At 41.7% G+C, this 13,196-nt stretch overlaps 2 protein-coding genes across 2 annotated transcripts; both read right to left on the reverse strand.

Annotated features, from left to right (window-relative positions):
* Positions 1–1,737: 1,737 nt before the first annotated feature.
* Positions 1,738–4,890, reverse strand: LOC123148387 (F-box only protein 8-like). The gene has a single exon (XM_044567782.1). It carries the CDS (start codon positions 4,832–4,834, stop codon positions 3,656–3,658), a length of 1,179 nt encoding a protein of 392 aa, XP_044423717.1. The 5' UTR covers positions 4,835–4,890; the 3' UTR covers positions 1,738–3,655.
* A 5,678-nt stretch (positions 4,891–10,568) lies between these two features.
* LOC123153503 (uncharacterized) lies at positions 10,569–12,828 on the reverse strand. Its single transcript, XM_044572601.1, has 3 exons — positions 12,609–12,828; positions 11,648–11,652; positions 10,569–11,237 (listed from the first exon to the last, which is right to left on the reverse strand). Exons 1-3 carry the CDS (start codon positions 12,826–12,828, stop codon positions 10,731–10,733), a joined length of 732 nt encoding a protein of 243 aa, XP_044428536.1. The 3' UTR covers positions 10,569–10,730.
* Positions 12,829–13,196: the final 368 nt, after the last annotated feature.

Genomic DNA, 13,196 nt, shown 5'->3' on the forward strand with positions numbered 1-13,196 from the left:
GTGGAGACGTGGCAAATCCGAGTGTTATTGACCGTTGGATCTTCTCATTACTTCACTGGATTCTTCCACGTGTACTATCTAGAAGATTCTATGGTTGGGCTAAAGCCATATGGACATTTTGCACAAAATTTAAAGCACACTTCTACTTTATTCTAGACTCTTCCATACTCAGACTCTCCTAACTTCTTTTTCTATCAAAACTATCATTCATTTTACTTCGTATTCAAGTCTATGTACCTTCATAAATCATATTTATCTTTACAGATACTGTAGAACATTAGCTTTGAGATAGCCAAAAAAGATACCTAGATAAAACACGCTCAGTATATTTTACGTGATTTTTGTATGTTATACTTCATGCATGTGCCTCACAATTTCATTTGCCGGCATAACTAGCCAAAAAGGATACCTAGATAAAACAGGCACAATATATTTTACAGTAACAATATGTCTATCTTTGGTTGTAGTTTGACTATATGAGCTCTCACGTGCTATGCACGTATAACTTACTAGTAGTAATATGAGGCATAAAGAATGCTTCAGAACAGAATGTTACTAACTGTAAAGTACAGCACCTGCCCTCAGAAATATGTTAACATCCCAATCTACAAAATGCATGTAGAAACAACAAAAAACTAATTGTGCCTGAAACTTTTATATGCACGGCGCAACTAAAGAAGTTATTAACAGCAACTGTGCTACAAACATCGCATGAAGCATCTATCCAAAATGGTTAACAGTTGAATTGAAATAATAAAAGGTAGTAATGGCAAATCATGCGACGGAAAAATGTAACAAGATTTTTAGGACTGCAGTACCAGTCTTTTCTAGAACAATACTACCACAACCATGTCCAATTTTCAATATAGTGGTGAGCTTAGTCTCCATAAGACCTACCTAACCATCTCCATCGTTTCTCTGATTATTAGCTACTGGCCAAAGGGCCAGAAATATGACATTGAAACTCAGCCAAAATCTCATTCTTTATGCAAGGAATCAAGATGATTTGGAATCATTCACTAGAATAAAACAAGTCTAAATCCTGCAAGAAATAACACTGTTCCAACCTATCATGGCAGACACACGTAAGATGGCCCCACATTTGACCATCAATCAGCTCCCACAAATGCACATTGCTACAATCAACAGCCAAATTTGATTTTACGAGAGCATCACAATCTGCACTCATATCCTAGTTACAACCAGCATACATACAGTCACAGTAGAAGGTGGTAGATGCAATAGACAGATGCATCAAGAAAACTAAATTATAACAGAACACTTCATTGAGAAGTTGACTATGATGTACTCCCTCCGTCCGAAAATACTTGTCATCAAAATGGACAAAAATGGATGCATCTAGAACTAAAATACATCTACATACATCCCATTTTATTCATTTTGATGACAAGTATTTCCAGACAGAGGGAGTAGCATGCAATCATTTAATTTAATCAGTAATGCTCCAAGGTATCCTAGGAGTTAAGTGCAGCTTTAAGTCAGAAAAGAGTAAAATCTGCCTCTTCTCATTGTCAGCTACAGCAAAGGGAACAAACAGGAAACACACTAAAAATTGACAATTAAGAAGACCACTAGATCAAGAGGTAAATCAATCAATTCTTCAGTTCAAGAAATAATGATATGAGGCATAAAGAATGCTTAATATCAAGTACGGAGAAGAACACTAGATAAACAGAATGAAGCATGCCCTCAGCCCAAGAAAATAGAGACATGAGGTGGATCAGTTCGAAAATATTTCAAAAGCAGAGCAAACCGGCTTGGTATTTAGCATCAATACAAGCAGTAGTCACTTCATCCCGAAATGGTATCTAAAGTCTGAAACAAGCATAGCTTTCGTGCAACCACATGACAGCCACTTCTGATCAACACAAAAAGAAGAAATCAGCAGGCTCATACTTGATCCAATACATAAACACTGCAACTCACGAGTATATGAAAACTAGGCCATTAAGAAGCAACGACTCACTCAACAGCCCTCAGATTAAAGGTGAAGCATCCACAGCGTAACCTTCTAGTGTTGTGAAAAGATCATGCGGAACAAGAGTTTGTTTGAGCCGGTGCCTAGATGTCTTGGATGCTAGCAACCAGTTTGCCATCAGTGTCAACGTAAAACAGCCAATGACCAAAACTGACCAGCAAGAGAAGAACACTAGATAAACAGAATGAAGCATGCCCTCAATCCTAAACAACTTCTGTTTCATAGTATGATCCGAAGTCCAAACAGCATGTCTGTGCGCTCTGAACATGATGTTACTAACTGTAAAGTACACCCGCAAAAAAATCTGTAAAGTACAGCACCTGCCAGCAGAAATATGTTAACATCTGAATCTACCAAACGCATGTAGAAACAACAAAAAACAAATTGTGCCCGGAACTTTTATATGCACAGCACCACCAAAGAAGTTATTAACAACAATTGTGCTACAAGCTTCGCATGAAGCATCTATCAAAATGGTTAACAATTGAATTGAAATAATAATAGGTAATAATTGCAAACTGTGCAACAGAAAAATGCAACAAGATATTCATAGATTTTCAGGACTGCGGTACCAGACTTTTCTAGAACAATGCTACTACAGACATGTCCAATTCTCGATATAGTGGTGAGCTTAGTCTCCGTAAGACCTAACTAACCATGTCCATCATTTCTCTTATTATTTTATTAGCTATTGAGCAAAGGGTGTAAATATGACATTGAAACCTAGCCTAAAATCTTATACACAAGAAATCAAAAGGATTTGGAATCATTTGTTAAAGTAAAACATGTCTAAATCCTGCAATAAATAGATCTGCTCGAAGCTATCAAGACAGACACACATAAGATGGCTCTATGACCATCAATCATCTCCCACAAATGCACATTGCTGCAAGCCTACAATCCAATACATGATCCTGCATAAGCCAAGTTTAATTTACGAGAGGATCACATCAACTGAGCTCATATACTAGTTAACTTATAACCAGCAACAGACAGCCACAGTTGACGGTGGTAGATGTGATAGATAGATGCATGAAGAAAACTGAATTATAACAGAACAATTCATTGAGAAGTTGACTATGATGCAACATGCAAGCATTTAATTAAATTAGTTGTGCTCCAAGGTATTCTAGAAGTCAGGTGCAGCTTCAAGTCGGCAAGGAGTAAAACCTGCCTCTTCTCATTGCCAGCTACAACAAAGGGTACAAACAGCAAACACACAAAAAAATTGACTATTAAGAAGACCACTAGATCAAGAGGTAAATCGATCAATTCTTCAGTTCAAGAAACAGTGATGTGAGGCATAAAGAATGCTTAATATCAAGTATGGAGAAGAACACTAGATGAATATAGAATAAAGCATGTCCTCAGCCCAAGAAAATAGAGACATGAGGCGGATGAGTTCGACAATATTTCAAAAGCAGAACAAAACGGCTTGGTAAATTTAGCATCAACACAAGCAGTAGTCACTTCATCCCGAAATGGTATCTAAAGTGTGAAACAAGCATAGGTTTCATGCAACCACATGACAGTCACTTCTGATTGACACAAAAAGAAGAAATCAGCAGGCCCATACTTGATCCAATACATAGACATTACAACTCACGAGGATATGAAAACTAGCCTGTTAAGAAGCACCGCCTCTCTCAACATCCGTCAGATGAAAGGTGAAGCGTCGACAGCCTGACCTTTTACTGTTCTGAAGAAATCATGCGGAACAAGAGTTTGTTTGAGCCGATGCCTAGAGGGAAAGATGTCTTGGAAGCTAGCAACCAGTTTGCCATGAGTGTCAATGTAAAACAGCGAACGACCAAAACTGGCCAGCAAGAGCTCGTCACCACCACCCGAAGCAACGGTCACATACCAATAGCACTCACCATCATGGCCTTCAAGCTTTCCCCTGATTTCTGCGATCGGCAATGCAACCCGGTACTTCAAGTCCCAAACCTCACTGTCGTAGTTCGGCAACACCCATATATCAACAACTTCCGCAGCCTTGTTACAGCAATAGATGCCAAGCATGTCATCCATCTCAAGGATGCATGACTTGGTGGGATCAACTGGAGCATGCATCTGCCGAAATGACTCAGCTATGGTGTCAAATACCACCAGTTCCCATCCAGCCTCACAATCCTCCAGTGGGGTCTCGCCTGGGCGATAAAACAGGCACCAATGCAGGCTATCACGCACCCGGGCAGGTCCGTGGAAGTAAGCCGACGAGAATTTGGGCTCCGACAACCCGATGTACCTCGGTGGCTGGTCGGATCCCAGCGCAAAGACATAGCAGCCATTTTTGCCTGTAGGCGAGTCAAAGTCACTGTCGTCCCCCCAGTCCATTGCGCCCCTCCATTGCAGTAACAGCCGGTACTCGTCGGTAGGTCCGTGTAGGTACATCCCCAGGATGTTGAAGTCCGGCAGGGGCGGGAGGGAGGCGTGCTGACGCGTTACCGGGTTGCAGACGGCGAGGCGGGCGCGATTGCCAAGCATGCCAGACTTGGCGACGAGGAGGAGGCCGTCGCAGCAGAGCTCCAGACTGAAGGACCCGCCAAGCCGGGCGACGGTGTGGAACTGGGCGTCGGCGGTGGCGGCGGACCGGTGGTCGAAGGCGAGGAAGTTACGGTACCTGTTGTCGGCGGCGATGGGGAATGCGGGCTGGCGTGCGTGGTGGGCCAGGAGGAAGCGACGGGTGGAGGTGGCGCGGCGCCAGGCGCGGCGGACGGCGCGGCAGCGGATGAGCGATCTGGGGTCAAGGCGGGCGAGGATCTCCCAGAGCACGATCTCATCGGGGAGGTTGCGGAGGAGAGGCGTCGCTCCTGCGGCCGCGGCCTCCGCCATGGTCGCCGGCCGAGGGGAGGTTGGTGTTTCTGTTTCGGTGGAGAGAGAGTCGGAATGGAGATTTTTCTGAATAGGAATGGAGATAAGCGTAGAAGAAATGGAACTCTGGGCTGTGGAATGGTAGCAGCTCTCAAACGGGCTGGGCTTAGCCCAGAAGCAGATCGCTGTGAACTTTTTTTAATGGAGGTAACTGTGAACTGAAACGTCCTTTCAATTACTCATGTTTTTTTCCTACAAAAAAGTTACTCATGTTCCGGAAATCCAACTCTGACCCCAAGCTCATGCTCCCCGGTATGAAAAGGGTGTCTGATTGAGGGTAATTAAAGTCACGGAATGGAAATTAAAGGGGTACCAGACTTTAAATCATTTGTTTGGTTAGGGGGATTGAGAATTTATAAAGGAATAGGTCTAGGACTTGAGACTCTAACTCTCACCGTTTTATTAACAGGGGAGAGGAAGGGGTTGGCAGTTGAGAGGGAATTATTTTAGTGAGTCAATCTTAACCCTTCGTCATAACTTTATGTTCACTTTCCTGGTCTAGTCCCTTGTCAATTCTCATGAACCAAACAAAGGAATACAAATACCCTCAAATTCTCAAATTCTCAAAAATAATTCCTATCATGGCCAAACCGAGGATTGAGAATAAAATGACTCATACCATATCTAATCTCAATACAATTCCCTACACTAAACTCCCATCCCCCTTCCCAAATATTGCCAAACGCGTTGGAAAGGTAAAGGAAATAAAATATCAAACAAATCCAAAAAAATCTAAAAAGAATTACGCATCGAAGATGAAAGACTCTTGTAAGTGCGTGCAAATTTTCACACCGAGACGGCATCCGAGGAGCTCAGTACAAAACAAACATAATCAGAGATCAATTTTTTTGCAGCTTTGGGCATTTTTTGAGCTTTTATATTGTTTTCTTTGTGCCAAGCTCCTCAGATGTCATGTGAGCGTGAAACTTTGCAACCACCTAGAAGAATCTCTCATCTTTCATGTGTAGTTTTCTTTAGCTTTTTTTAAACGGGTTGTCTTTTTGAATTACTTCACTTGGTGCAGATGTACCCGAGCTCCTAACATTACTATCCTTGTGATTCCTTTTTTTTTTTTTGCCATGGATACATTATACACTAGGAATCTTATTTTACCGCTTGTCATTCCGCACGTGCATATGAGTTTTCTACTGAATCGTATATTCCAAGATCATAGCAGTTATAGCATACAATATAAGTTCGTAATTATGAATATATAAAATAATATAATATAATATTATTACCTTTAGGTCATATTTCCAACAATCGCGTTGTCTTCATCGACCAACGCCATTTGTGGATTCTAGGTCGGTGCACAATTGGCCAATGTACACCGTTGGAATAGGTCGATGTCGTCTTATTTTGAAAAGTAACTTGGTCTATGAATATACCAATAGAATCCAAGCCTTGAAACAGCAGAAAATAATCCATCAATGATATCATGTGAATTTCTTAATGACCACACTTCATTTTAGGAAGTACTTTAGTACAACAATTTGGATATGCATCTAATTGATTGATACTACTGAATTGCTTGTGGTGGATATGTATGCAATTAATATCTACCTTGCAATGGCCATATATATTTAGATGTCATGCACCTCATTCACCTAACCAGCACAACAACAAGAAACTTGATTGATCCCCAAGCTACATAAGCGCATCCATCAACCCAAAGTCGTACCACCATAAATCTGTCACCATGAGGACTTGCAGTCTCCTTCTCCTCATTGCCGCCACTGTTGCAGTGGCTTATCCCGTTGCCACATTCGCCCAAGTAGCCTGGTATCCAATTGGGGGCGTCAATGAACCGCACGTCCAAGAGCTCGGCAAGTGGGCAGTGGCGGAGCACGTCAAGCAGGCGCACGATGGGCTCAAGTTCATCAAGGTGATGAGCGGTGAAAAGGCGCCCGATGCCGGTGTGAAATATCACCTCATCATCAAAGCATTCAACAGCAACAACAAACCTGTTAGATACGAAGCGTTTTTGGTTGAGGAGATTAGGAGCAACACACGCAACCTCATCTCCTTTAGCCCCGTGAACTAAGTGATGACCAACTGGGTGGATAGTATTTTTGGATATAATAAACATGTACTAATGAGAATAAATAATTTTTGTAAGCGGTATGGAAAACTATTTGAATTGAGATAACAAGTTTTTGGCCTACAAATTTCAAAAGGTAGTTTGCTCCATCATTAAATTAAAAAAAGGGCAACCTGGTGCATGTAGCTCCCGCTTGCGCAGGGTCCAGGGAAGGGTCCGACCACTTTGGGTCTCCATCATTAAATTGTCAACATAAAAAGTTCCTGGGAAGAAAAACTGGTTGTCATGTTGCATCTCTACTTTTCTCGGCATTATACTGAACTCCCTGGCGTGCAATTTCTTGGTGCTATCAATCATGTACTATAGGCTATCGTGCACTTTGTTGCGCTGTTATTCACTCGTGGGATTAATCTCTCTCGTAGATTATTGTAGTTCATTGTTTCATTTTGACTTTATCTGTGTTGGCTTAGTTTTTAACTATATTTTGGTGGTATTTTTTCATTCATATATTGTATTGGGATACCGTTGGAGATGGTATTTGTTTTGAAAGGAGAGTGGACTTGTTCTAGCGTGGTTCCTTGCATGTTCCGGCTTTATTGTCAATCAATGGTAATTGTGTGAGCCCGTCGGGTCGTCCAGTGAAGCTCGCGCTCGCTCACCTCGGCCCACTGCCTCACTCGCTTGCTTACCTTTTTTTCCTACTCGCTCCGCTGCTACCTTAGAAGAGACATGCTATCAATTTTTTTTGTTTTCAAATTTTTTGCTAAATCAAAAGATGTTCATGATTTTTTTAATCTTGGATTCTAAAAAATCTTCCGCCTGAGAAAAACATGATTTTATACAATGTTTGTAAATTTTTAAAATATTTAGGGATTTCAAATAGTCTTCATGAATTAAGCTCATATACAAGTAACAGCCGATACACAACTTCATAGGCAAGCCTACAACCGACTCAAAAACCACGACGTACCGGGAGCATCAAAAATCTTGGGAGCTTAGTAACTGTATAGATAAAAGATCAGCCTCATGACGAACTGAGCATAGCTCAGCTGGTTAGGTTCCTTGTGATGAAACCAGCACACCAAGGAGGAGACATTCATGCCGACTACGAGGCGCCTGTCGCGATTTCGTCAATCTTAAGATGGCGTGCCAGCTCTTGGAGATGCTCATAGCGATAGGGTGTGCATGCGTTCACAAGATGAGTGTATGTGCATTTATATGAGCGTCTATTTAAAAAACACTTAAAAAAAGATCGGCCTCCTGAATAGGGTGTGCCCTGATTATCTTAGTCTCGCCAAATTATGGTGAATATTTTGGAGGTTTAATGAAAACTATAAGGGAATTCATACTTGGAGCATTTTCCGGCGACAACACTGTGCCCTGATTATCTTAGTCTTGCCAAACTATGGTGAATATTTTGAAGGTTTAATGAAAACTAGAAGGGAAGCCGTGCATTGCCGCGGCCTGCTGGCCAGGAAAAAAAACTTAAACACAGGAGGACTATTAATCGAAGGATTTAACAAAATGAAAAGTTCAATACTATCTATTTTCCCCAAAAGTTCATGTTCATCTTTCCGGTTGAAGAGCACAATCCATCCTCGGTTTTTTATTTTTTACCTCTGAAAACAGCATTACTTACACTGAATATCACTATGCTTCTTAAATTGATATTATCTCATCTACTGCCTGGCTTATTTCCAACTCATGCAGCGTCTCACATACCCATTTTCAGACTTTTCTCACATAGTCAATGACTACATCACAGGAAAATATGTGTGTCATATACCAAACCTCTCATGCTAAATCATTAAGTCTAAAATGGAAAATTATCCAAATACAGTTGAAAGGCGAAATAAATCGATTGGACGTGGTTATGAAAGGGGCCAGCAGTAAAAGACCACGTTCTGAAGACTTGGCCACATGCATAATGCATTTCTGAATATTGTGGTACACATGTACAGCATGTAGAAAAACTAATCTGAAATATCCGCAAGTGGAATTAATAATATGCTCCAGAAGAAAATAGAGAGCTGCTGCCTACTGCTATCCTTTGTTCGTGATAACATGTGTAGCATTTTCTCCAGGAAGCGCTCAAGAGACACCCTCCTGGCAATGGGGGGGGGGGGGGGTCTGCAAAGAAGGTTAAGTTGTTGCCTTTTTAAATCATGAATTCATATAACTCAGGAAAGATGCCTTGCATGGCGGTGCTCGTGTAATCACGTAGTAATGAGGATGAGAAGAGGTGATAGAAAATCAAAAGCATACCAATTTTTTTTTTACCTGGATAGCATGCCAAAAATGAGAAGAACTCATCAATTAAAGCTACAATGATCTTAAATTGAAACAGATGAAAATGCTGAAACCTGATGTATCTGGCTTCCTTTCTTTGCAACAGATTCTGGCCAGCTTCATTTTCCCCTTGGCTCATGCACAACAAACATGAATGAAGCATCCGAAAGTGGGAATTCTTAATACTTCCCTAAACCAAATGAAGCAATCAAGTAGATGTACCTAAAGCACTGAAGCACTTAAGCACTTGAGTACAGTTGGAATACTGAAGCACATGAGTACCTCAAAATGCAGAGCTGATAAACCTGGACTAGATGGGACACATGATATACGATCATATTTCAGAGATATTAACAATTGCGAATAGTATTTTTATGAATCTCTTACCCCAATCAAAATATATCTGTTGAACTTTGAGAAACATGCTATCATAATGACCTTTTTGCAGCCATCCTACCAGGAAGCGTGACTGGCCAATCAAAAATACCAGTCACAAAAAGACTCTGTTACGCAGATTGTTAGATGACTTAGCTGAAACCATCTAGCCTTAGTTTTTTCAGAAATTAATTGAATCATAGAGTTCATCTTGTTGCAGAAAAGACACTTAAGCATAAAAGCTACCTGCAGGGCTGCAAATATATGGGCAGAACAAAGAGATGCAATGACCTCGATCATGTTACACGTCGAAAAATCCTTCAAGCTATTTAACTAGTTACTCAGCTATACATATCTACTCTCAAGTCTCCACACAAACATCCTTTTCAACACTTCCATTCACTTTGACACAATAATCTGCTGCTACGCCAGGATATCGGCACACTAACCTGCTAGTGAGCTTAGCACATCTAATTAGTTTATAAGAAAATCTTCCACTAGTTTTGCTCGCCAGTGGCACTGTGTATTGCAATGGTGTTAGTTTGTCCGTAATCCAATTTCAGTTCCTGTTGAAAAGGTACATGATCCATATCATGTTCATAATCAACAAGAAGTCTGCTCTGTTCTATTGATTTTTTTTATGAGTGGTGCCTTTTATTATTTCCCACTGAATCCATCGAGGAAGGTTTCTGCAAGAAATCTTTTCCCCTGAAATGGTAAAGCATGTTTCTGAATATAATCTTCTGCAAAGATTTGATGCCAAGTCAAATCCAGTGGTTTCTTGTGGCATTTCTCTGTTTGCAAGCTCTACTAAGACACATTGTATGTCAGACACAATCACATTTGCATCATTTCCCCTTACCCTTAGGACAGCCAATAAATATCAGTTGCATTTGCAGCTTGCCAAAACCACTAGCTTGTCACGAACTTCTTTGAACAAGAGCATGTCGCTAATTCGAGCACAAATCAAGCAGGAAACAACAGCAATCATCAGCAATGCACCGAGTCGAATACCGTTGATGCTAAGTAACTTGCCACCGTACCAAAGAGATTAGCATAATGTCATCTGATCTTAAAATCAAGGTATACATTGCAAGTCAAAGAAACAACAAATACTAGGGAGATGTCTTCTCATCAAGCTAGAAGAAAAGCTCACGCGAAATCTTTCACCAAGATGGCCTTCTCCACAATCCCATCCTCCACCTTCCGCTGCTCTCCTTCTCTGGTCCCCTCGGCGCAACCCTTCTCCTGTCCCAGCTCTTGGCCGACGACCACAACAACCCTATCTTCCTCGTCTCCGCGCCCGGCGACGACCATGACCTCGTCGGCGTGGCATTCACTGCCGCGCCCTCCGCCAACAAGGGATTCGGGAATGGCCCCGCAGGTGGGTCCCGCCTCCACGCAGCCTCCACGAGGCGCGAGCGGGTCGTCCCCCTCGTCCTCGTCATCAGAGAGGGAGAGGTGAGGGAGGCGGGAGGAAACGGCCAACGCTGCAAGGGAGAAAGCCTCGGCGATGGACTCTTGCGGGAGCGCGCAGTCCTCCAGTCCCGCATCCTCCAGCCGCGGCGGCCGGATGGGGTCGCCGGCGATGTGCCTGCCGCCCTCGGCCTTTTTTTTTTTTTGGAGCGGACGGGTGTGCGCTGACTGGAGGTCTCTGGGCTAGCGAGTCTGGACGCGGGCTGGCTTCCAGTACGGGCTCACACGCGGATCATGGGCTTGTTGCCTGTAATAATTAACAGGCCTATGATGTTAACTGAGTCACACTATTTCACGGAAATTGTATATCACTAAAAAAAATCATTGTCTAAAAGAAAACTTAAATAATCATGGAATATGCTTTTGGAACCCGGACACGTTTGAAAAATACAAAATCACACTTCAAAGTTCCAAAGAAAAAAACTGAAACAAAAAATAACACGCATACGTAGGAATGTATACTACATTTCTATAAATTTTCATGACAAAAACATTCTGGTGTGATCTAAAAAATAAAATCATGTATCTCTAGCACATGCACTGTTCACTATAAAATTCAATGATTTTGTTTTTGTGTGTATAAAGGCAAATACTGCACCTACAGAAACATAAACATCCATACTTATGTTTCATTTTTCAGGAAATTTTTCAAAAATTCAAATGGTATTTTTTGACAACCAGGCTTCCCTGGAGCCGGTGAGCAACAAATCTGCTCTTAGAGATCTCCAATAGATAATGTATTTTATACACCAAAAATGATGTGAGTAAAATATACATCACCAAAGAACGCCCAACTCCAACAGTAAATGTAAAATACAGTAGCCGGGCCGCTCCAACGGAAGATGTAAAATAGTCTAGGTGCGCGACAGCTAATCCGCAATTTCATATTTTTTTTATAGAAAAACTTTCGATCTATTTGTCTTCAATCATGACAGTACACGAACATCAAAAGTAATAAAAGTTACATCCAGATATGTAGGCCACCTAGCGACGACTACATGCACTGAAACGACCCGAAAGTGCACCATCATAGCCCCTCCCTTGCTTGAGCCGGGTAAAATTTGTATAATAGACAGTCGGGAAGTCATCGTGTTAAGACCTCATAGGACCAGCGCACTAGAACAACAATCGCCGCCGATGAAGAGTAGTGTAGATCAGAAGGATCCAACCTGAAAGCACACGAATGTTGATGAACGGTGATCTGATCCAGAAACAGATCCACCAAAGACACATGTCCACCGACAATGCTAGACACGCCCGGAACGGGGCTAAGTGATTAGAACCTTATTCCATCTTCATGAAGCCCACCGTCTCGCCTTCATGAATAGGACACAAATCCTAACAAAATCTAAAGAGACAATTAAAAACGGAGCCCAACCGGAGATGAACTGTCAAAATCATCTCAAATCAACCATAAAAACAAACAAAACAACAACTTGAGCTAAACTGAACCTGATCTAGGCTGGAAAAAATGTATATATTTGAATATACATGAACTTGAGCATATAGAACGTTATCTGAGCTATACATAATATTATATTGTTTCTATTTTACTTCCTCTATCCCATAATATAAGAAACGCTCCTGGTTCCAGCGCCTCCGCGGCGATGCCAACGGCCTCATCCTGGCTGCTGCTAGGTGCCTGGGATGGGCAGGGCGCGCGGATCTCACCGAAATCGAGGAAGCAGAGGGACCTTGATTGATTTTTTTTTGCGGGGAACCTTGATTGATTCGTGTAGGAGGACCGCCGCCGCCGCTGCAGTTCTTCTCGCATTGCCGGGTTTAATTGGGTTTTGCTTTGGTGCTAAGGGATGTATATTTGTATCACTTGCGGATGTATTTGAGATTTTTTTTCATGTACATGATCTGTTGATGGGATGGGCCTTGTTGATGTATACTTCCTCGGTTCCCGAATATAAGTTTTTTTAGAAATTTCAATAAAAAACTACATACGTATGAAACAAAATGAGTAAATCTATGCTCTGAAATATTATATTCATATACATCCATGTATTGTAGTCCATTTTAAACCTTTAAAAGGACTTACATTTAGGAACTGAAGGAATATTTCGGATTTCTACGTCTACAGATGCTCCTACTATTTCAGCCCTACTTCACCTTTTTCTAGTCCGACCCAAATTT

The sequence above is a fragment of the Triticum aestivum genome, chromosome 7A (assembly GCF_018294505.1).
Source record: "Triticum aestivum cultivar Chinese Spring chromosome 7A, IWGSC CS RefSeq v2.1, whole genome shotgun sequence".
NCBI lineage: Eukaryota > Viridiplantae > Streptophyta > Magnoliopsida > Poales > Poaceae > Triticum > Triticum aestivum.